The following is a 25,702-nucleotide window of genomic DNA, read 5'->3' on the forward strand; positions in this document are numbered from 1 at the left end:
GACAGCTGGGGCTACAGGGAGACCTGTCTCAAAAGACAAAAAAGAATTTGGTTGTAAAATTCATTGGCATGATACATTATTTATACTAAGAATAACTTTTCCTAACACATTTTAATGTTTTGTTAGGGTATTTTTTTAATGTCTGAAAGTTGAAACAACTAAATGTGGGGAAATGGCTTGATGTGCTAAAGGAATAAAATCGAACATGATTGTTAGTTGTTGAAACTGAGTAGCAGGTCTACTACACTATTGACTTTAGTTTATGTACAGTTAAATTTTCTATGAGGAAACACTTGACTAAGAGGCAAAGTCAGTGGCTGGGGAGAGAACTCAGAAGAATTGAGGACCCGAGTTTGACCTCCAGCACCCATGTGAAAAAGCTGGGAGTCATAAGCCAAACTTGTAATCCCAGTGCTGCAGAGGTGGAGACATGTGGATCCCTGGATCACTGACAGCCAGCCTAGGCTACTTGACAAGCTCCAGGCCAGTGTGAGATCCTGTCTCAAAAGACAAGGTGGATGGCATCACCCTGTCACCTGTAGCAGCCTCAGATGAAGCTGTGATTTTCACTTCTGTGGAAAAGAATTTCAGAATGAGGCAGTATGAGGCAGAGTTGCAGTTTAATAAGATTTTAAGGTAGATTGAACATAGATTTAAGCATAGGCTTAAGTAGAAAGAGAGGCATTTAGGAACAGGATAGTACATACCCAAGTGTGGGTGTGACGTTTTCAAGAAGAGAGTCTGTTTGGTTGACTCAGGAAATTCTATCCCAGACAGTTGCTAAGGAACTTTTCTCCACCGTTTTTGGTAAATGAGATCATAGCGTGATTCCTGAGGTACATTGGATTTGATTACCATTGTGAAGGTCTAACTGTAGGTCACAGAGATTGCATAAGAGAGTTAAAACACTTAAAAATGTTTTTTTCTTTCTGTAAATGAAGTTTATAGTCTTGTTTGCACAATTCCCAGAAAATTGGAGGTTTATATCTGGAAAACTATAAGGCCGTACTAAAAGGTTTTATATGCTTAGATCTTAAGCGTGGGTCACTGCATTTTCACATTCTTATTTGAAATATCTTTCATTATCATCATTATTTTATTATTATTATTATTTTTATTCTCTCTATGTAGCCCTGACTGGCCTGGAAATCGATATGTAGATCAGACTAGTTTTGAACTTACAGAAATCTGCCTGTCTCTGCCTCTTGAGTGCTGGGATTAAAGGCGTGCGTCACCATACTGTCCTGAAATATTTTAATGTAAAAGTGTATTGTCTCTATGCAGGCAATTTAGCAAATTTCATTCATTGTGCTGGACGCAAGCATTCAACCAGATGAGGGGCTCCTACCCTTTCCCATTCTCCCTTAATTTCTCCTATCTTTCTTTGTGGCTTGCTGATACTCAATATATTAAGTGAAAATGTGTCCCACGTGGCTCAAACAAGCAGGCGGCCTTGCTTTAAAACAAGTGTAGCCTGGACCTGGCATCTTGTTCTGATTCAGTTTTGGGTTGATAGTTTAACTCTGTCACTCAAGGGCTAAGGGGGCGGGGCCTGGGAAATGTCCAATGAGGCGCACAGAAGGGGGCCGGGCTCAGGAGTGGAGGGCTTTGTGTGGGCGCCGCCTTGGTGGCGTTTGTCTCCTCTTAGGAGTTCTGGGTTCGCCGCGGGCTGTCACTCTGTGAGTCACCAGTGCTGGGAGAGTGGCAGGGAGGACGCCGGGACACTCGGAACCTGGTCATCCCGGAACTGGGGTATCTGGAACCCGTAAATCCCGGAACCCAAGCTACCCGGTCACCTGGCAACCCGGACATGGTGAGTAGGCACCAGGAGTCCGAGTAACGGTAGCCGTGTGGAAACGGACGCCGTCCCAGGTCCACCCTTCCCCCGCACGAGGGAACAGGGCTGGCGGACAGACGCCGGTGCGAGATGTGTCTTTGGCGCGATCCGGGTCACAACCGACTCCTTGCGTGCGGATCCTGCTCGAGAGCAGCGGTGGGCTGGGGTCCCCGCGCTTCCTTCCTCCATAGAGCCACAGGTTTCCTGAGCTCCGAATTCGCGGGATCGTCCTCGTAGGACCGTGTCCGCACAGCAGTGCATTCCTAAGAGTACTGTTCCCTACACCTTTTCCCACGCCAGCTTTCTCTGCACAGCACTGTTCCTTTGTTCATTCCAAACTGACGCGGTGTTTTGCATTTTTTTCCCTCCACTAGTTGGTATTTTAAAAAGTTATTTTTATTTTATGTGTATAAGTGTATTGCCTGAATGTGTGTATAAGTGCACCCATGTCATGCAGTGTCCATAAGTGCACCCATGTCATGCAGTGCCTGTGGAGGTCAGAAGAGGGCGTTGGAGCCCCTGGAACTGGTGTTACAGACGGTTAGCCACCATGTGGGTGCTGGGAATTGAACTTGGGTCCTCTGCATTAGCAGCCAGTGCTCTTAACCACAGAGCCATCTGTCTAGCCTCTAGTTGGTATTTTTTTTAAATACCCAGATTGTGATTGCTGTGCCATATGGTCAGTCAATTTTTATTAAAGAACCTTAATGCTGTTTTAAAAATGGCTGTACTAGCTGGGTGTGGTGGTGCACACCTTTAATCCCAGCACTTGGGAAGCAGAGAGAGGTGGATCTCTGTGAGGTAGAGGCCAGTCTGCTCTACATAACAAGTTCCAGGCCAACTTGGGCTACAGGGAGACCCTGTCTCCAAACAAACAAATCAAAGATCAAAACATTAATGCCAACCCCCCCCAACAAAACCCTGATGAAGAAATACTGGGAACTGAACTGTGTCCCCTACAAGAGCAGTAAGTGCTCTTAACTGCTGAGCTGTCCCTCCAGCCCCTTGATGTAGACTTTTCTTGATCCATGAAGAACCTGGTTTTCTAGCAGGGAGAATTAATGAAACTTCCTTGGTTTCGAATGGAGGAGTATGGAGTTTTGTGGGAAATGTAGTTACTTTTCCAGTGGCATCGTTGGCATCAGAAACAGAGGCTTTACCAATTTTCTTTGGTGCACATGCAGCTCTATTCATTCTACCATCTTCTTAGAAATTCTTGACACCTTGGCCTTCTCTGGAGCAATCTGTAGCCTGGTGTTGGATTCTGTGCCCCTGAAGTTGGTAGGAAGAAGGAGGAAATCTGGGGTTTGTGATATTGAATGGGTGTCCTATCACTTGGCCCTAAGACAGTTGAGGGAACTGCCCTGGGATTTGTGTCATCAGGGTGGCAACTTCAGCATGAGGTCCTTACATCTAGGGATGGAGAAATGGCAACAGTGATTATGCTTTGAATGATTGCTTCTTCAGAAGCTGGTGGTGACAGAAGTCTGGGGTGTGTTTCATGTGGTACAAATGCAAGTTCCAGAATCTCTGTAAGTGATATGGTTGAGTCCAGCATCTTGGTGGGGCAAGACTCAAGTCTGTAGATCACTTGAGCCTAGGAAGTATGCTGTGTGGATTCATGTTTCATGTCTGCCACTGAAGGATCTTGTGCTTAATGTACATGTCATTCAGTTGGGCCATGTGTAAGAAAAGCATATTTACCATTGAGTGAATGCCACCAAGATCCCACCAGAAGAGTTGTGAAGTGTGTGTGTACCAGTTTCATATATGGGATTTCCTCATGTCTTTTCAGCAGGTGAATTTTCTGTTTAATTCTGTGTATTATTACCTTCCTTGTTCTCTTTGTATTCACAGATATTTATAAGGAATTGTAACATTGATACTGGTATATTGGTGTATCTGTTTCCTTTGGAACAAAGTAGTCTTTAAATAAGATGAGGGAGAAGAATTCTGCCTCAGGCTGGGCAGACACAGGCTCGTGGGTTCATTATGTATATTTTTAAGACTCTCTTATGATGAGAAGTGAAAAGGATATTGTTGATCATTTATTTCCTAAATTCAGTCCTCAGCCATTTCTTGTATTATTCCATTCCTCACAGATGTCTCAGGAGCACTCTCTCAGTAGGTTGGTGAACAGTAATAGGTGGACACAAATGCTGTTCTAAGTATGTAAGAAGTTGCTGGAGTCTGATGGTCCAGTGGAGGTGTTCAGGCTGAATTGATCCTGTGTTCTAGCTCAACAGATTAATAGTTCTGGGAATTTGGATAGCTATGTAAACCTCATGTTTTAGTTACTTTCTGTTGGTGTGATAAAAACACTGACCAAATCCAACTTGGAGAGGAAAGGGTTTATTTGACTTACAACACAGTCCATCATCAAGGGAAGCCAAGGCAGGAACTCAGGGCAGGAACTTGGAGCATAGACCATGGAGGAACTCTGCTTACTGGCTTGCTCCCCTGGCCTGTGCTCAGCCTGCTTTCTTATATAGCACAGGATCACCTGCCCAGGGATGGCACAGTGGGCTGGGCCCTCCCACATCACTCAAGAAAATGTACCATAGACATGGCCACAGGCCAACCCAGTGGAGGTAATTCCTCAATTGAGGTTCCCCCTTCCGAGATGTGTCAAGTTGATAACTAAAGCTGTCTAGCATACCTAATTTGTTAAGAAGAAATAGAATGATACTGAGTGCCAAAATGCCAGCAATACTACATCCTTCCCTCTACCCATGACCTTGGCAATGTGTTTTCTTGCTGCTCTCATTGAATGGTAAAAATCATTCCCCTGGGCTGGAGAAATGGCTCAGCAGTTAAGAACACTGGCTGCTCTTGCAGAAGACCCAGGTTTGATTCTTAGCACCCACGTGGTAGCTAATAACCATCTGTAACTCTAGTTCTAGGGAATCTGATGCCCTTTTCTGACCTCCTTGGGCACTGCATGTCATCAGTGCGCTTACATACATGCAGGCAATACACTCATACACAGAAAGTAAAATAAAAAAATACTGAAAAACAATCATTCCCTTCACCTTGGCTCTGTGACGGCCTTTTAAAATTTTTTTTCCCTGTGATTCATGTAATGCTGTGGCTATGAATGTATATTGACTTGAAAAGTTTTCATTGCTTTTGCTTTGTCTTTCAGAGCCCTGCTTTCTTATTGAGAACAAGCCCACATTAGCTTACTGGAGTATGAGACCCCATGGAGAGGAGAACCAAGGTGCTCCAGTTTGCAGCCAGCTTCTCATCATCTAACAGTAAAAACCTGAAGGATTCCAGCCAAGCCCTGCCTGTATTGCTGATTATCAAAGAATATAGCTAATAAATTTTGGGGTGCTATAGAGCTAATCTACCCATTATTGGAAGATACCAGAATTCTCTGAAATGTCAAGTTTAAAGTTGTATTTCTTATACAACTTGAGCTATGTACATGTATGATTGTGATTGATGCTTAAACTTGGACCGTACCCTATAGCACAAGAGAAAAAGGAATCCACTCTGACCATAGATCCAAGACCAAGATGCAAAATTAGAAGTTTTCCTTTAATCTAGAGTTCAAGGCTATGCACACAATCAAGCACGTGGTGTTCTCTCCTGTGGGTGCCGTCTTCCTTTGTTGTCTGATCTGTGAAATAGGCATTGGCTTCTACCCAGCAGTAGCCAGGAAGTGGTAGTTTAGCTTAAGCTACTTTGTGGTAGGAGCTTTCTGTTCTCTCTTAGGGTGTTGTCTGTCTCCTTTTTGTGAATGACAAGAAATGTTGTTAGGGAAAGGTATTCCCTTACCTCGGGAATGAAAGGGGAGCATTCAAGCCCTTCACTTCCTGAGTTTTGAGGAACCATTGCTTTCAAAGCTGGAATGTGGTTGTTCTGAATTGAGATGTAGTGGAAGCTTAAGATAGAGATTGGAAGATGTCATATATCATAAAATATCACTAGCAATTTCATATCGGGTGCTGGGAAGATGGGTCACTAACTTTCCATGCAAACCTGATGACCTATGGATCTTCAGAACCTGTGAAAAAGCTGTACATAATAATACATGCCCTCATAATCCACAGACCTCTTCCCTGAACCATCTGGCCTCCTCCTAAGGTGCTGCTTCAGTACATCTTCCTATCCCCAATGGTCTCTGTGGAGTCAGTTTGCACTGTTCAGCTTGGTTCAGGGCCAAGGGGTCTCCTGCCACTGGAGCAGTCTACTGACTTTCCATCAGCTGTGCCTAGCTGCTGAAAGAAGCCTGGGCGTGGCAAACAATCTCCATGCCTAGTATGCTTCCTTTTAAAACAATTATTTATTTTTAGCTGGGCATGGTGGTACATGCCTTTAATCCCAGTACTTGGGAGGCAGAGGCAGGTGAATCTCTGTGAGTTCAAGGCCAGCTTGGTCTACATAGTGAGTTTCAGGCCACCTGGGGTTACAGGGAAATCCTGTTTCAAAAAGACCAAAAAATTTTTAATTTTTATTTTATGTATATGAGTGTTTTCCCTACATGTATGTAAGTGTACCCATGTCAGACAGTACCCATGAAGACCAGAATAGGGTGTCAGATCCCCTGAAACTGGAGTTAGGGACAATTGTTAACTAACCACCATGTGGGTGCTGGGAACCAAACCCAGGTCTTCTCCATGAGCGGCCACTGTTAACCACTGAGCCATCTCTCTAGCCTCCTAGTGTACTTTCTTATAGGGGAGAAAAGTATACCTCATTAAGTGCTTAGCAAAGCTTATTCCAAATTGTGATAACCTAGTGTCCATGATGTCTCATCTGCTTTGGTCAACCTTAAACTTTTTCAACTGCACTGTTTTATCATTTATGTTTTCTATAAAATATTCAGGTATTAAAGGTTTGGAGAAGCCCACTAGCACAGCATTTGGCTTTCTGTTAATTTTTCCCTTACGAACTCTAGCTAAACACCAAGCTTATCATATTTGCCATCTAGTGATGCACACAGACCCTCAACTGCTTTGCCTTTCTTACTCTCTTGTTTTTTGTTTGTTTTGTTGCATTTTACAAACTGATTTACATGCCAGTTAAAATTATTTATATCTGCCAGAGCTCTCCTTATAAAGATCATATTCTGTCATTGGGCTCAGCAAAACCACTAAAGACCCATACCAGTCCTGAGGTACCTGCTGAATCTGAATCAACCTCTTTTTTTTTTTTAAACTCTTCTGTGAACACAATCCGATCAGGCAAGGTCAACTGGGCATTAAAACGCTGCCTCTCGGGGCTGGAGAGATGGCTCAGCGGTTAAGAACACTGGTTGTTCTTTCAGAAGACCCAGGTTCAAATCCTGGCACTCACATGGCAGCTAACAACTGTCCGTAACTCTTGTCCCAGGGGATCCGACAGCCTCTTCTGAACTCCATGGGCATTGCATGACACGGGTGTACTTACCTACATGCAGGCAATACACACATACACATAAAATTAAAACAACAACAACAACAACAAACCGCTGCCTCTTGAAAACCCAGTTCTCTCATTAAGGCTTCTCCTTCCTCTGTTGTTTTCTAGTCCCTGATATTCATGGTGATCTCAGCTGGTGATAACCAGTTGTCTCTACTGGCTTGTGTGAGCCAGTCCATCAGGAACTGATTTTCTTCACATTGTATGAGAGTATGTAGCTTTTGTCTCAAGTAGTAAAATTACTCAATTTATCTTCTTCCACAGTGCTCAGACTGATCCTTTCTGTTCCTTTGCCCCACAGCTGAATACCTGGGCTGGGAGGGACACTTGCCCAATCAAGCAGTTTGGGCACTGGGTATTCCCTTATTGCTGTGCTTTCTTGTTGGGGGCCATCATTAAGGCCCCTGCTGCATGCTGAACTGCAAGCTTCTCTTGTTCTCTGTTGGTGCTGAGGGGTGTTTTCTATGCTTGTGTCAAATTCTCTTCCTGCTCATGATCCAATTCTTGTCGTGGGTTCCAAGTTTTTCCATTGTAGGCAGGGTTCTTCCTTAGATTAATTTCTTCTCTCATTTCCTTGCATCCTGCCAATTATACCTCTATGTCATCTTCCCTATTTTCAATTTTTGTTTGCCAAATTAGAGGCTAATGCAACAGATAGCATCCACATACTTTTTTTTTTTCCTATTGTAGTTCCCCCCTTATACTGGCAAGTTCTCTTTGAGAAGATAGTTGATCCTTAGTTGCATTTTTTAAATTAAATTTTAAAAAATGTATGTATATAAGTATTTTGCTTGCATGTATGTACCACCATGTGCTTGCAGTGCCCATGGAGGCGAGAAGAAGGTGTTGGATCCCCTGGAACAGGAGTTACAGACAATTGTTAGCTGCCACGTGGGTACTGGAAACTGAACCCAGATTTTCTGCAAGAACAGCCAGTGCTTTTAACTACTGAGCATCTCTCTGGCCGCCTCAGTTGTATTTCTTATTGGGCACAACAAAAGCCACACAACTGATGCTACAGCCCTTCCCATACATGTGACTTTCAGAGATTTCAATATATTCTTTAGTTCATTGTCCATTTTGGAGCATCCCCACACTCACATGGTGGATTCAGTTGATCAAGGTAGCATGCTGTCCTTTGCCACATACAGGTAGCCTGGGATCCTTTTCAAAGAGATAGTTTGGCTTTGGTTGCATAACCTATCATCCATTGTGGGAAGCATGCAACCTCTACAACAGTAAGGAGGCACATGATCCTATACCACGAGGGAAAAGGTAGCCATATTGGGATTGCCCCCATTGCTGATCATTCACATGGATCAGCCTCAGTGTCAGTTATCATCTGTTGCAGAGGTATGCAATTGCTCCCCATCTCACTCTTGGTTCTATGTGTTGTTTGACTTTTCCTTTGGAGATAGAAACAAATGTTTATTCATCCCAATAGAGCACTGATGATGGACCAAAGAAATTCCATCATTCACTAAGTTTGGCTTAGGGAACCAGTGAGTTTATTAGGATTATGGACAGGAATATGGGTGCGGCATTGCTTACAGGAGCAATGATGACTTAGAAAGATGCATCTCTGAAAAGCTAATCTCAGCATGAACAATGACTCAAAAAAGCTCCATCCCTGGAGTTTAATACCACAATGTCAGTGTGCTATCCGTTTTTATTTTAGGAACTATCATTCAAAGATGTGTCCATTGATTTCTCTCCAGAGGAGTGGGAATGCCTGGACCCTGCTCGGTGGAATTTGTATAGGGATGTGATGTTGGAGAATTACAGAAACCTTGTTGCACTGGGTGAGAATCTTTCCTATAGAATTCTGAATTTCCTGTCAACCTCTAATTCCTTCCTTTGTAGAATATATCTCAGGGGCTTCTGCTTTCATGAAGGCATTTCAGATTCCTACTTTAAGGAAAACATTTGAGGATGTGATGGTACAGACAAGATCATTTTAATTGTATTTCCTTTTTTTTGGAGCCAAGGACCGAACCCAGGGCCTTGTGCTTGATAGGCAAGTGCTCTACCACTGAGCTAAATCCCCAGCCCTAATATTTCCTTTTTAAATCACCTAATCACCTTTTTTGAGGAAGTATGTTTCCTTTACTCTAGATCAGTGGTAACTAGAAATTTAGTAGCATGAAGCATTGTGGAATCCATCTTAAAACTTAAAAACTTAAAAACTCTCCTTGTTCTTTGGTTTAGTCATATATGTAAGTGAAGCTTTATCTCTAAATTGAAAATTCTTCACATGTATCCTATTGTGCCTATCAGGAAATAATCGGAGAAATAATTTCCTTGAATTTCCTATTGTGTTTCCTCCTGCCCCCCAACCCCCAAGCACAGTGTTGGGTAGAAATGTTACTAGTTATTGGGAAAATCCCAAGCAAACATTTTCCATTTTCCAATAAACAGGTCTTTCAGTGTGTAAGCCCTACCTGGTCAAATTTCTGGAGCAATGGAAAGAGCCTTGTAATGTGAAGGGACAAGAGCCTGGAGCCATATACCCAGGTAGGTGGGAATGAAAGAATCAGCACAGAGGCAAAAGGTTCAAAGATCAAGGAGGAAGCCAGCCTTTAAGATATGGATTGTAAGGTCTATTTCAGTGGAATATTTTCAGGGGTTTAATTTATTTCTCTTGCTTTCAAAGATAGACATCTCATGCCCTGTGTTTATCATGCTTTGAAGTCTCCTAAGTCTCCTTCTTCGATAGTGCTTTTAAATGCTGAGCTATCTCTCCAATCCTGGTTGACAAATTTTGTCGTTGCTGTTGTTTGCTTTTGAGATGGGGTCTCTATGTAACCCTTGCTGGTGGATCTCTGTGAGTTCAAGGCCAGCCTGCTTTACATTGCGAGTTCCATCCAAGCCAGCTGGGGCTACAGGGAGACTCTGTCTCAAAAATGACCAAAAAAATTGTGTGTGTGTGTGTGTATGTATATGAGAGAGACAGAGACAGAGACAGAGAGACAGAGAGAGACTTGGTTGAGGGTGTAGTGTGTGTGTGTATGACAGAGACAGAGACAGAGACAGAGAGACAGAGAGACTTGGTTGAGGGTGTAGTGTGTGTGTGTGTATGAGAGAGAGAGACAGAGACAGAGGGACAGAGAGAGACTTGGTTGAGGGTGTAGCTCCATTTTTTTTTTTTGAGACAGGGTCTCTCTGTCGCCCTAGCTGGTGAAACTCGCTTTGTAGACCAGGCTGGTCTTGAACTCACAGAGATCTGCCTGCCTCTGCCTCCTAAGTGCTGGGATTAAAGGTATGCACCACCACACCTGGCATAGCTCCTTTTTTTTTTTTTTTTTGGTCTTTTTGAGACAGGGTCTCCCTGTAGCCGCAGCTGGTCTGGATTCACTGTGGCGACCAGGCTGGCCTTGAACTCATAGAGATCTGCCTGCCTCTGCCTCCCGAGTACTGGGATTAAAGGCACGTGCCACCACACCTGGCTAGCTCCTTTTTTAAAATTTTATTTTATTTTATTTATTATTTTTATTTTATGTGTACGAGTATATTGTCTGCATGTATGTGAGTGCACCCGTGTTGTGCAATGTCTCAGAGGTCAGAAAAGAGCTTTGGATTCCCCTGGAACTGGAGTTAAGGACAGTTCATAGTCACCATGTGGGTGCTGGGAATTGAACCCAGGTCCCCTGCAAGAGCAGTCAGTGCTCTTAACCACTGAGCCATCTCTCCAGCCCCAGCTCCTTTTCTTAAAAAAAATTTTAATTTTATGTGTATGAATGTATTGGCTGCATGTATATAAGTGCACCCATATCAAGCAGTGCTGGTGGAATCAGAAGAGGTCAATGGATTCCCCTGGAACTGGAGTTATGGATGGTTGTTAGCCACCATGTGGGTGCTGGGAATTGAACTTGGGTCTTCTTGCAGGAACAGCTGGTGCTCTTAACTGCTGAGCCATCTCTCTCGCCCCACAGGTTTTTTTTAGTACACTTTTTTTTTTTTTAGTGCACTTGCCTAACATATAATTCAAGGCCCTGGATTTGATAACCAGAATCACAGAAGGTGAAATAAATAATGGAACTACCATTTAATTTGGTGGTTGTCAGCTGCCATATGGGTATTGGGAATTGAACCCTGGTCCTCTGCAAGAGCAACCAGTGCTCTTAACTGCTGAGCCATTTCTCTAGCCAAAACTAATCATAATTTTTAAAAAACCCTTAATTTGTCTCTATTCTGTGGATTGGGATCATCCAGGTAATGCTGGTATCAGTCAACTGTGCTAGAATTCGAGTCCCTTAAATTTGTTTTTGTTTTATGTTTTCTATAGGCTTATATTTTCTATTTTATCTGTTACAAAAGTTTTCTCATATTCCTTAAAAAAATTTTTTAAAGGGGCCTGGAGAGATGGTTCAGCAGTTAAAAGCACTGGCTGCTCTTTCAGAGGTTCAGGACCCAGCATCTGCATGGCAGCTTACACCATCCTTACCTGCAGTGCAGGGGATCTGACATCCTGTTTGGCCTTCAGGCATTGCAAGACATGGGTGCCTTTACATGCATGCAGACAAAACACACATATGCATAAAATGAAATAAATAGGAAAAATTAAAAATTTGTCTATTTTTATTTTAATATGTATATTTTGTCTGTATGTATGTTTGTACATCATGTGTGTGCAATGCCTGAGGAGGCCAGAGGGTGGTCGATTGCCTGGAACTGAACTTGTTGATGGTTGTTAGCCATCATGTGGGTGCTGGGAACTGAATCAAGGTCCTCTGCAAGAGCAGCCTGTGCTAATAACTGCTGAGCCATCCCTCTAGCCCCCTGCTCATATTTCTTTCTCTTTTTTTTAATCTTTAATTTTTTATTAAATTTTTGTGTATTTCACATGGAACAGCTTAATCACCTTTATACCCCTTCCCCATTGGCACCTACCCATAGCCCCCCCCCCACTGGAATTCATACATTCTGTCATTTGTGTTAAGGCCTATCATGTTAAGGTAGTGTCCCCAGATGTCCTTCAGTGCAAGTTCATCCACTGAGGTCTGGTCAGCCTATGTAGAGTTCCTCCCTTTAAGAAGATCAGTTCTAGGGGCTGGAGAGATGGCTCAGTGGTTAAGAACACTGGTTGTTCTTGTAGAAGACCCAGGTTCGAATCCCAGCACCCACATGGCAGCTAACAACTGTCTGTAACTCCAGTCTCAGGGGATCTGACAGCCTCTTCTGAGCTCCGCGGGCATTGCATGACATGGGTGCACTTACCTACATGCAGGTAATACATACAAACACATAAAACAAAAATAATAGATAAAAAATTTAAAAAAAAATTTAAAATATACAAAAGCTAAGTAAAAAATTTTTTTAAAAAAGATTAGTTCAAAAGCTGGGCATGGTGGCACATGCCTGTAGTCCCAGCACTTGGGAGGCAGAGGCTGGTGGATCTCTGTGAATTCAAGGCCAGCCTGGTCTACGTAGTTCCAGTACAGCCAGGGCTACAGGAAGACCCTGTCTCAAAAAGACAAAAAAAATAAATAAAAAATAAAAATAAAAAAGATTAGTTCTTCTTCACCCAGCACTAATCATCTGTCAATAATTCTTTGACTAAGATTAGGGCCTGCTGTCCATTTCCACAGTTCTGTGCTGGGTTTTTGTCTGCTTGATTTTGCATGTGTCTTGTGCATGTTGATACCATTGCTGTAGGTTCATATAAGGGTCCCAGGAGCCTGTAGGACTCTATTTCTATATAGTCATGCATCTCCTCCCTGGCTCTTACAGTCTTTCTGCCCCCTCTTCCATAATGGTCCCTGAGCCCTGGGTGGGTGGATTTTAGCATGTCCAAGGACCCACACTGTGTAGATTCCTATTCTTTACATTTTGGCCATTTGTGATATTTTGTGTTTCAGGCCCTCTGTTGCATGAGGGAGCTTCATTGATGAGAATTAGAAAAATGCATTAGTGTACTCTTTATCCCTTGTTCTATGTTCTGTGAGCCTTAGGTGTGGAGGTTGCATCTTAGATATGCCACTTAGGATTGGGCAATTCACAGAGAATCCCTGTGTATGACTACTTGTGGAACTCTGTAATAATCTCTGTCTGTTGAAAAAGAAGCTTCTTTGATGGATGGTGATGGGGATACTTGTCTGTAAATTTAAGGATTCATATTTTTCATATAGTAAGAAATTACATTTGTCTAAGGATGTGACAACCTTGGGTTTTTTTCTAAGATCTATGACCTCTCCAGCTATGTGTACAGGCATGTGCCACCACAGCCAGCTGGTTTAAAATATTATTAATTTTTTTATTAAAAATTTTTTTACATGTATGATTATTTTGCCTGCATGTATATAAGTGTACCATGTGTTCAGTGCCTGTGGAGGCCAGCAGAGGGTGTTGGATCCCGTGGAACTGGAGTTAGGGATGGTTGTTAGCTGCTATGCAGGTGCTGAGAACTGAACTTGTGTCCTCTGTAAGAGCAGCCAGTGCTCTCACCCCACTGAGCCACAGCTCCAGCCCCCTAATCATTTTTTTATTTTATCAAAGAGCATTGTATTATGAGGGAGAAGAACTCAGATTGGTAAAAGTAACAAGTTTTCCTTTCATCTAATATGGGACCTTAGGGTTTTTGTTCCTGTGACCTTAATTTTTCTGCTCACTTGGGTTTCTTTGGACTCTTCAATAGTTTGGGGATTTTTTAGGAAGATAATTGGTCATTATCTTTGAGTTAGTTTTCACAACCTGTAGAAAAATGATAGCCCTTTGTTTACTATTCTCCTTTCCTGTTGATGTGCCCAGCTTAGAATGTGTTGATCCTTAGATTTGTAAACTATTAACCTGATTATAGTAATGGTGATAATTTGTTGTTTTCATTTCTTACAATGCTATATTCAATGGTATATACAATGGTATATTCTCATTACACCTAAAGCTCTTCATGAGTACAGGATAAAAAACATTCCTTCCAAAATGTGGAAGTAGTAGAGATGATAGCCTTGACAATCTCATTAAGGACGAATGGGAATGTGAAGTTCAGAAAGCTTGGTATAATGAACATAATGTGTTACAACTGTCCACAACAAAAACTTCACTGCTATCAGATTAAGAGCATACAGCATCACAGAAAATAACTCAGTTTGTGGCAGTTACTGTTAAAGAGTGATGAGTTTGTATAGGTAAATATATAATCACTTTTTGAAATAAAACCCTTGTCCAAAGGGCCTGATCCATGATTTAATATCTTCAGCAATTTCAAATATAATATTGGACTAAACTTTTATTTAAAAAATTCTGTTGAAAAGAGATTTAAAAATTAAGAATCAGGAGCTCTAGGTTCAGGGAGAGACTCTGCCTCAAAGGAAACAGGCAGAGAGTGATAGAAGAGAATAACCAATGCCCTCCTCTGGCCTCTGTGCACATAGGCACATGCACCTGCACATACATGTGCCCATATACCACACACACTACACTCACCACCACCCCCACACACAATGAAACATTTCTAAATATGATTGATTGGACTCTTTAATTGTTCATTCTGCCATCAACAAATGAATCTTCCTGTATCAAAAGGTACGCATTTAGTCAATGTAGGAAATTCAGTTGATTGATTGATTGATTGGTTGGTTGATTGATCACAGCTTCTCACTTTGTAGCTTATACTATCCTGGAATTTGCTATGTAGCTCAGGCTAGCCTTGAACTCCTGACAGTTCTCAAACCTCAGCTTCCCAAATGCCAGAATTATAGATGTGAGCCACCAATTGGTGATACTAGCTCACCAATCCATTTTTCTTCTTAACGAAAACCTGCATATGTATATTTAGAAAATTTAGTATATGTGTAATGAAAATAAGAAAGCAATTAGTGAGGGTTGTATTCTAAATAGGATATTTATATTGGAGAGAAAAACTTGTCATTGCAATAAAATTCACAACTCTAACCATGGTTGAAATCCTAGTAAACTTCAGTGTATTCTTTTCCAGAGAACCTTTGCAAATATAACACATCTGGAGAAAACTTTGAACAACATTCAGAACTTACCATGCATCGGGTCCATATTCAAGAGAAGTCTTACAAACATAAAGAACATGGCAAAGCTTTTATTGATGATGCAACCTCTAATCAACATCAGAGGGTTAATATGGGAGAGAAGCTTTACACATGTAAAGAATGTGGGAAAGCCTTTAATAAATATTCAACCCTTATCCAACACCAAATAATTCATACTGGAGAGAAACCTTACAGTTGCAAAGAATGTGGCAAAGCATTTAATAATCGTTCTACTCTTACTCGACACCAGATAATTCATAGTGGAGCAAAACCCTATAAATGTCAAGAATGTGGCAAAGCCTTCAATAATAGTTCAACCCTTACTCGACACCAGATAATTCATACAGGAGAAAAACCCTACAAATGTAAAGTATGTGACAAAGCCTTTAACTGTTCTTCATACTTTAACCAACACCAGAAAATTCATTCTGAAGAGATTCCATATAGATGTAAAGAATGTAGCAAACCCTTTAGCTGTTTTTCACAACTTAATCAGCATCAGCGAATCCATACTGGAGAAAAACCATATATATGTAAAGAATGTGGCAAAGCCTTTAACTGTTCTTCACACCTTAACCAACATCAGAGAATTCATACTGGAGAGAAACCCTATAGATGTACAGAGTGTGGTAGAGCCTTTTCCTGTTCTTCACACCTTAATCAACATCGGATAAGTCATACTGCTGAGAAGCCCTACAAATGCAAGGGATGTGGCAAAGCCTATAATTGTTCTTCATACCTCAATCAACATCAGAGAATTCATACTGGAGACAGCCTCTACAAATGTAAAGAATGTGGCAAGGCTTGTAACTGTTCTTCACATCTTAATCAGCACCAAAGAATTCATACTGGAGAGAGACCCTATAGGTGTAAAGAATGCGACAAAGCATTTAATTGTTCTTCACACCTTTATCGACACCAGGTGATTCATACTGGAGATAAGCCCTACCAGTGTAAACAATGTGACAAAGCTTTTAATGACAGCTCAACACTTTCTCGACACCAGAGAATTCATACTGGAGAAAAACCTTATCAATGCAAAGAGTGTGGGAAAGCCTTTAATAATTGTTCAACCTTTACTAGACATCAAAAGACTCATACATGAGGGAAACATGACAAATGTAAAGAATGTGGCAAAGGGTCAGAGGAGATGATTCAGAAGTTAAGAGCTTGTACTACTCTTGCAGAGGACCTGAGTTGGTTCCTAGTACCCATATTTTATGATCAGATGACTAATAACCTTTATTATCTCAACAAAATACCTTTTACTGTGTAATATATAACCATAGCAGTAGTACCAAGGGTTTACAAGTGTCAAAGATAGTGAATTGTTCCAATGAGGAAAGTTAATAGATCTAGAAAAGTACTACCACTTGCAAAAGTTTCTGTTAAGATAAATTGGTATTTTCTATATTAGTAACATTACATTTTATATGTTCATATAAGATGTTTATCTGCACATTAGATATGAATATAGTGCTGTGTATATGTGTAAAATAAATTTTTCTACAAATTTTTTATATTGGGAATGTGTTGTGCACATGTGTCTAGTGACAGTATAAATTACTGGCATCCTGTTCTACTTGTACCTCTTTGAAAACCATTATTTGTGTGACTCTACTTCTATGTACATAATTTACATGATGTATATCTCAGAAGCTTAAAAGCTCACTAATTGTGAAACAAATGCCCAATACATGAAGTACTGAATATATTTTAAACCATTGAAAAATGTGAACACAAGATTAACAAAGACAGTAATAAAACACATAAAATATAGGCAAACCATAATCAAACTGCTAACATCCAAAGATTAACATAAAACCAGGAAAGAATCAAGCAAAATCAGTACATGTATAAGGAGATGTAAATTCCATAAATTCATAATAAAAAATAGAAATGAAAAATGAAGTTGCCTTTTTTAACTATAGAGAGAAAAGACAAATGCCAATACATCAGAGTATTCTTTCCAAAACAAAGTGGAAGTCTTATTTACATGCCAATAGCTTATTAAAAGGGCAAAAATGAAAATTATAACTGAAAATACCAGCTATTAATGGGAATTTGAAGCAACTATAAGGGAAAAAATATTAGTGGGCACTTGAAGCAAATATAAGGGAATGCAAAATATACAGGGGTATGTTTACCAAAAATGTTTAGTAGGGGTGTTGATATACAGCACAATGGTAATGTGCTTTCCAAGAATGTGTGTGGCCCTGGGTTTGATCTCAAGCATTGTAAAACAAATACTTTACAAGAACTAATCTAGTTCTTGTGTTCCCCAAATATTCTATATGTGTGTACAGAAACAAAATGAAAATTTAACATTCAACAAAAACCTGGTTGGCAAGTTTATAACCACTTAGTACAGTGTTGCCAGAATCGCATGTCCTTCTGCAGGTTCCATGCAGTTGTACCCAAACAACTGGAAACTACCTCCCAACAAAAAAGAAACAACTATTGATTAACTCCATAGCATTGATGTGATTAAATGTATGTTTGAAATGAAGAAAGTAAGATCTAAATGGCTCTTTCTTATGTGATTTTATTTATATGACATTGTAGAACAAACTACGATGTTGCTATTGGTAACTTTCTGTGGTTGCTGCAGGTCAGATGAGGAAAGATTGACCAATAAGGGGCACCATGAGAGAAAGTTCAAGGTGAGGGAACTTGACCCTGTGTGTGAAACTCTGGAGGTTGATGCATGATTATACAGTTGTCAAACACTGAATTATGTACTGTAAATAATGGATTTCACTCTATTCATTTAAAAAAGTTAACAAGGATAACTGGGCACAATATCAATCCATGTAGTACCAGCTAGTTGGGAGATGGAGGCAGGAAGATCAATGAGTTCAGAGTTCAAGTCCATTCTGAAGGACATAGTGATACCTTGTCTCAAAAACAACAAAATCCATCATGATGTTATGTCAGATAGAAGAACTCTAGGAATGAAGAGATGGCTCAGTGGGTAAGAACACTTGCTCTACAAGCGTGTAGACCTGAGTTTAAATCCATGGGTGGTGGAAATGCCTGTAATCCCCATACTGGTAGGTACAGATAGGTAGATCCTGAGAGCTCTCTGGCTAGCTCACCTAACTGAAACCATGAACCTTAGTTCAATAGGAGACCCTGTCTCCAGGAAATTACTGAAAGTTAATTTTTAATATTTCTCTATCATTATTCAACATGTATTGAATTTGTATGGCTTTGGATTGTATTTTGTTAGACTGTTTGATTTTAAAAATTGTTAGCTGAGGTCAGGTGTGGTGGCGCATGCCTTTAGTCCCAGCACTTGGGAGGCAGAGGCAGATGGATCTCTGTGAGTTCAAGGCCAGCCTGGTCTACATAGTGAGTTCCAGGACAGCTGGGGCTACAGGGAGACTCTGCCTCAAAAAGGCAAAAAAAAATTGTTAGCTGAAAATGGATTGAAGGCTTGATATGAAAAAACAAAAACATTGCTATAGAGCTATAGGTGTTATATATTAAAAAAAAAACTAAATGAAAATGTTTTCCTGGGCTGGGGATGCTGCTCAATGTTAGATATTGCCTGGCATGCACAGGACCTTGGGTTCAATCTGAGCACTTAAAGAAAAAATGGTTTCTTGTATCTTTAGCATTAATGACGTGACTGGTGTTAATTGTGTAAAATTAGTACCAAATACTTCATTTGCTTGATTTTATTGGATGATTCTATTATTTCCTAACAGTAACTCTATGTGCATTCTAAAACCTCTGTCCCCCAAGATCAACAGCTAAAAAAATGTTTAGTTACTGACTTGAGGGGTTGTTTGTTTGTTTGAGGGAGTCTCACTGTGTAGCCTGGCTGCCTGGAACTCACAGATATCCCTCTGTCTCTCAAATGCTGGAACTAAAGGTGTATGCCATGACTTAGTGTGATAAAAAAAAATTAATGAATTTTGACTTGGCATTTTGAAGGATTTTCAACAACTGATGTGGCCCTGTAGTATGTTTGTGTGTGTATGACAAAATGCCTTACAAAAGCAACTTAAGGAAGGGCAAATTTAGCCTTGGCTCATGGTTTTGAGTCCATCATTCCTGGAAAGATTTGGGGGGCAGGAATGTGAGGCAGATAGCCACATTGTCTCCACAGTCAGGAAGCTGGTAGGAATAATGGCTCCTAGATAGCCTTTCCTTTTCTCTGTTTTATTCAGTTTATATCCTGTCCATGGTACAGTACTAGACATGTTCAGGGCTAGTCTTTTAGTGTCAGTTAAAACATACTGGAAGCTGGGCGTGGTGGCTCACGCCTGTAGTCCCAGCACTTGGGAGGCAGAGGCAGGCAGATCTCTGTGAGCTCAAGGCCAGCCTGGTCTACATAGTGAGTTCCAGGACAGCTGGGGCTACAGGGAGACCCTGCTTCAAAAAGACAACAACAACAACAACAACAACAATAAAAACCATACTGGAAACCCCTCACTGAGATACCCAGAGGTGTGTTAAGTACTTGATTCCAAATCCAGGCAAGTTTACAGTGGAAATTAACTATCTTAGACCATAAACATACTCTTGCCATTTAGCACTGCATATTTATGCAAAGGGGCACTATCACCATTGATGACTGTAAAATCAAAATATTGATCAATTCTGAAAAACCTCGATATTTGTGTCCTGCAGTAATAAATATTCAGCTAAGATTTATGAGCAACTAAGCAAGCCCACTCTGTGTAAATTCCTTATCATCTTTAGTAAATGGAAAAGTAGGTATACTAAAGAATTATTTTAAAATAAGTTTTTGATTTCTTATCAGTAAATGTCTGACTTGTATACCTATTTTATAGAGCTTTATACCCAGGGTTGTGTAAGAATTTTCTGTTTGAAAAAGAGTCATGATTGGAAAAAATTTAAGAAGCTCTGATGTGCAAAAATATTGTACTGTCATTTAAAAACATTTGTCTAATAGTGATTGACAGCAATTCTGAAGGTGCTGTTGTTAGTAAATACGTTTAGTTAATTAGAGGCCACTTTCACACTGTAATTACAAGCAGTTACAAATATAAAAGGAGAGAATGCAGAAATGAACAGGATCACAGGAAACTCAGTAAGAATCTATGATAATCACTTCTAGATAAATTTATTGATCATAGATGTCCCTTCAAGAAGAGGAATCAATGCTGCTTCTGAAAGTGGTTGAGTCTAGTGCTGGGGGTAGAAAATGTAGGATAAGCCCAGAGTATTTTGTAAAGCCAGAATGTAAGATAAGAATGTACTTTAAAAAACAAAAAATGGGGGCTGGAGCAATGGCCCAATTGTGAAGAGCACTTGCTGTGCAATCATTAGAACCAGAGATCAGATCTCAAAAGTATGTAACATGCCAGGAGTCACACAAACAACCTGTAACTCTAGCTCTTAGGAATCAGACACCCTCTTCTGACCTCTGCATATACAGGTAGGTACACACATACATACATACACAGACATATGCACACATATATACAGAAATTATTTTTTAAAAGGATGAAGTAAACGTTTACAAACTGAAAGACCTCTCAGTGGTCCTATTTGCCCAAGAAAAGAAATTATGATAGTACTGGATTATATTTCAGATAACAAAATAATATCCATTAGTACACAAGTGCTGTATAAACATTAAATAGATGAGGAAGGGAAGAAGAGAGGACAGAGGAAGAATTTCTTCGTTTTTTCTGCAGAGAAGTTACAAAACCTTAATGCAGACCAGAAAAGTTATGGAAAATAAATATAAGCCTCATTCTACTTAGTCCATTTGAAAAAGTACATATAACTCATAAGTTACCGTGACATATGTACTAACTGTATGCCCCAAGACTGAAAGGAAGCCCTGTCTTAAAAATCTGTGAGGCAAACACTCCGAGGGGGGAAGGACCTGAAGCCCTGTCCAATCAGGGACCACTGAGTGAAAGCTGTCCAATCAGACGTACAAATAGAGCGGCGGGGGCGGACGTTAGTGTTGGCGGGCTTTGTGTCGGAGGCCGCCATGACGGAGTCTGTCCTCTGTCTGCATTTCCGGGTCCGGTCTCCTGTCAACTGGTGACTGGATCTGACAGAGAGTCGCTGGGAGAATGCCGGGAGACCCCGGAACCGGGACACCGCGGAATCCGGACACGCCGGAGCTTGGGAAACCCGGACATCCAGGAACGCGACACCGCGGAAACCAGATACTCCGGAATCCCGACATGGTGAGTGGGCGCCAGGCCTCCGAGAAGGGAGCGGTGTGGAGGCCGCGGCCCTGGGTAGCCGATCGATGGCTCCCGGGGCGGCTCCGTCGGCCCCTCCCCTGCACGAGGGCGGCTCCCGGGCGCGATCCCGGGCACGACCGACTCTCTGCGTGCGGGTCCTGCTCGAAAGCAGCGGTGGGCTGGGGTCCCCGCGCCTCCTTCCTCCATAGAGCCACGGGTTTCCTAAACTCCGAATTTGCGGGAGCGTCCTCGTAGGACCGTGTCCGCACAGCGGTGCATTCCTAAGATTACTGTTCCCTACACCTTTTCCCGCACCAGCTTTCTCTACTCAGCACTATACGTTTCAAACAGTCGCGGTGTTTTGCATTTTTCCCTCTGGGCATTAAGTGGCAGTTTTAAAGGACTTGCTTTATGTTTATGAGCTCTGCACAGGAAAGCATAGGAAAATGATTAGGCTTCTTGTAAAACTCGTGTCACTCTTGCTTCATCTTCCCTAGGCACAAACACCTTATCACGGCGTCCTTGTGTTGAGCTTCCCTTGGCTGACTCCGCAAGGTGGTGTGTCTTTTTCATCCCATTTTCCCATCTTTCTTTGCCCTGGATTTCCTGACATCAAGTGCTGATACTAGATGGTCACGGCTGCCTAGAATCTCAGGATTCTTGGGGTGTATATTGAAGATCAGTTCCTGAATTCTGTTCTAGAGAGGATATGTGAGCACAAAGCCTGTCAGGAGTAGCTGGCTGCTAGGGGACTGGGAGGAACTTTTGGTATACTTTTTCTGAAAGGCATTTTAGTTGTTTACATACCTTGACTACTGTAAATAGTGCTACAGTACCTCCTGCAGCTGTCTTCGTCTTGGTCTGCTTACTCTGTACTGTAATTTCTGGGTCACATAATCAGTCAATTTTAACCTTTTTGAAGAGCCTTTGTGTTATTAAAAAAAATTCTGGGTGGGTGTGGTAGTACACACCTTTAATCCTAGCAGATTAAAGGAGGAAATTGAGGCCAGCCTGGTCTACATACCGAATTCTAGGCCAGCTGGGGCTACAAGGGAGACCCTGTCTCAAAAACAAACAACAGTTTTGATAGTAAATTTGTGATCTGACCAGTAATTTCCAAGGATTCCCTTTTTTTCTGTGTTCATGTTCCCTGAAACACTTGTCTCTTTTACCGTTTTTTCTAATGACATAGGATCTCCTCATGGAACCCAGGCTGGTCTGGAAGTGTCCTTGTTTTTAAGCCTCCTGAGTGGTGGGCCATCTTTTTGGTGACAACCATTCTAAAGGCTGTGCTTAGGCTGTAGGAGGGTCTACTTTTTGTCTCCTGGGCTGAATTACTGTTGCAAGTAAGATAGAGTTGACACTTTCATGTAGCTCCTAGCAGAGTGTGCTGTTAAACTTTTCTAGGAATGTACAGGGATCTGTGATTTTTAGTCTCCTTTTTACCCTAGGACTGGTGGTTGTACCCCATGGATATGCTTACATGACATTTATAACCACTCATTGCCTGAGGTTTAGGGAGGTTTCCACAACCTGGTATCCTTTGCTCCCAAAGCTTGGCAGTTCATGAATGAAGGATAGAAAAGTTGGGCCTCTCAGTGTTTTTTCGTCTAACATCAAGACAGTGGGCACCCATTATATATGCATCAGCATTCTTTGTGAAATGTATCCTGCCTCTTGTACACCTATTTGTAGACCAGGTTTCACTCGTGTTCTGTGACTACCTCATCAAAACTCTAATCTGCTTTCAGTTGGTTGAACATCCTGTCATGGAAGGATGACTGTAGCAGCCATTGAAGTGCTCACTTGAGTAAACATCATGAGGGTGTGAGAATGCCCCATTTGTTCCAACAAAATCTAAAAAGCTCATCCCACTTCTTTTTGTAATATTTTATCTTCCTTGGCTTACTGAGCCCCTGGTCACCTTCTCTACTGTCATATATTCTCTTTAAAATAAGTGGTCACATTTGGACATGGTTGTGCATGCCTGTATTTCTAGCACTTGCAAGGCTATGTCAAGGGATTGAGTCAAGGCCAGCCTGGGCTACACAGGGAGTACGAAGCCACCTAGGTTATATTGCAAGACCCTGTTTCAACAAACAAATCAATTACCTGTGCATAATGTGAGGTTAGTATTAAATTACTCTGAGTTCTATTTGGGGCTCTCTGTCCACAGCAGATGAGACTGAAGGGAATGTAATTTAGCCTTTGCCATTTTTTTCATTGAATTTAACTTCTTGTGCTGCATATATTTAGGAAATGTCACGTTATGAAAATTGTCTGTGTGGTGATTAATCTTGGTTTTCCATTAACTAGATCTGGATCAATGAAGAGATAAACTGCTGTGCACACCTGTGAGGGATTTTTTTTGATCAGGTTATTTGAAGTGGGTGGCACCTTCCTGTGTTAGCCCAGATAAAAGGAGGTCCTAGGGAAGAACTTTGGTTTTTGCTGTATTGCTGTTGAGTTTCTCTGGTGTATATGTTCTGCTGCTGCTGCTACAGTCCTTCACTAAGATCAGAGCCCAGCTTCTTTGGGCTTCCAGTGTAAACTGAAATTCAGCAGCTCTCCAGGAATCCTCCAGGCCTTCAGTGCCGGGTTGGGACTGCAGAGGCATTAAGCCTTTTGGACTGAGGAGCTACCCAGTTGTCAGCCTTGCCAATGTGAAGATAACCATTGTTAGACTATCCAGAATGTATTGTAAGTGTAAGCCAGTGTAATAAATCCCCTTTGATATATTTATTCTTTTGGGTCTAGGGAACCCTAACTTCCTAAACTGTCGTCTTGTAAAGATAGGGATTTTTTCTTCTTTCAGTAGTGGGGATTGAACCTTGGGTGTCATGCACACGAGGCAAGTGCTCTCTCACTAAGCTACATCCCCAACCCTAAAGTTACAGATTTTGTTCTATAAAATAAAAATAATATTGGAGTTTAATTTTAATTCTTTTTTTTTCTTTCATTCATTTTGACTCATTTAGGTAGGATTTTATTTTTTAACCTTGTGTAGCTGAGAGCATGCTGTGTAGTACTGCTTTGCATAGAAGTCACGATCCTCTTGTTTTAGATACTGGATTTGGCTGGTCTGCCTAACCAGTTTGCTCCAGGGATCCCCTGTCTCTGCCTCCTGGGTATTGGGATTATAGGAGGACTGCCACACACACATGGCATTTCCATGGGTTTTGCTCAGCAAGTGTTTCGCTTCTCCATAGATTCTCAGTTTTTACTTGTATGAATTCTTGGTGCTTAGTCTCTATTCCTTTGGCCTTTACCAGTGCAGAATTATAAATAATGCAGCTTGTCATGTGGTTGATGTGAACTATGAATTTATATTTAAGCATATTTTGTTTATGTGATTATTCAGCACCATTTATTGAGAAGTAAATGGTTCCATTCCATGAATTTATGGTGACATCTATTTACTAAAAGTGATCTTCTTTAATTGATTTTCTTTTTATGGTTTCTCAAGATACTAGGTACTGTGAGCAAACTAGGTTATGCTTTGGCATCAACAACCTCAACTTGTGGTACGCTTACACATTGAAGGTGTGCATCAAATCTCTATGAGGCTGCAGCTTGATGAAGGACTTCGGGAGCATTTCTGATTATTGTTGCTAGAAGGAAAAAGAGCTGTCTGTCAAAGCTGTTAAGATGTGATATACATTATTTCTACTGGCATTCTTGGGCCTTCCCTGAGTTTCTCTGGAGCGGTTGTGGAGTATGAACATCTCTCAAGAAGAATGATAAAAATGAGTGGGCAGTGTTTGCCATATGCTCAAACTTGTCCCCTCCCACATCTGTCTCAGTTCATAGCTCTTGAGAGAGGCAAGCCTGCACTGCAGCTGCTCACCCCTTTTAACTATAGTCCGAGATATCTGGAACTCATGTCACTTCCACAAAGACCTTTTATAAAAATTTTTTTGCACTTATTTATTTTTATTTTATATGTATAAATGTTTTACCTGCATGTTTGTAAGTGTACCCATGTCACGCATTACCTACAAAGGCTGGAAGAAAATGTTGGATCCCCTGGAACTGGAGTTAGAGATGATTGTTAGCAGCCGTGTGAGTGCTGGAAACTGAACTTGGATCTTGTGCAAGAGCAGCCAGTGCTCTTAACTGCTGAGCCCTCTCCAGATGCAGCAAAGATCCTTCTTGATCCAGAGACTTCTGAACCAAAAGAGGTTAAACAATCTAATCCACTAGAGTTAGCTAGTGCCAGTCTTATGAACTTGTTCTCCAGTATCATGTGGACTATTCTGTGTCTTTTGCCTTTT

General features: G+C 41.3%; 1 protein-coding gene across 2 annotated transcripts in view; it reads left to right on the forward strand.

The window, feature by feature from the left end:
• Positions 1-1,596: 1,596 nt before the first annotated feature.
• The window catches only part of LOC108491134 (zinc finger protein 11-like), a 52,411-nt gene continuing 28,305 nt past the window's right edge, over positions 1,597-25,702 (forward strand). Inside the window, exons 1-5 of one of the 2 annotated variants that reach the window (XM_017799661.2) lie at positions 1,597-1,813; positions 4,983-5,129; positions 8,925-9,048; positions 9,665-9,760; positions 15,180-16,331. In XM_017799661.2, coding sequence (XP_017655150.2) covers positions 5,040-5,129; positions 8,925-9,048; positions 9,665-9,760; positions 15,180-16,331 — 1,462 coding nt within the window. In that variant the 5' untranslated portion in view covers positions 1,597-1,813; positions 4,983-5,039. Of the gene's footprint in view, positions 1,814-4,982; positions 5,130-8,924; positions 9,049-9,664; positions 9,761-15,179; positions 16,332-21,212; positions 21,429-25,702 lie in introns of those variants that run through there. The other variant, XM_029566491.1, reaches the window with a different exon arrangement.

This window comes from Nannospalax galili, unplaced genomic scaffold (genome assembly GCF_000622305.1).
Source record: "Nannospalax galili isolate Female #2095 unplaced genomic scaffold, S.galili_v1.0 scaffold899, whole genome shotgun sequence".
Lineage (NCBI taxonomy): Eukaryota > Metazoa > Chordata > Mammalia > Rodentia > Spalacidae > Nannospalax > Nannospalax galili.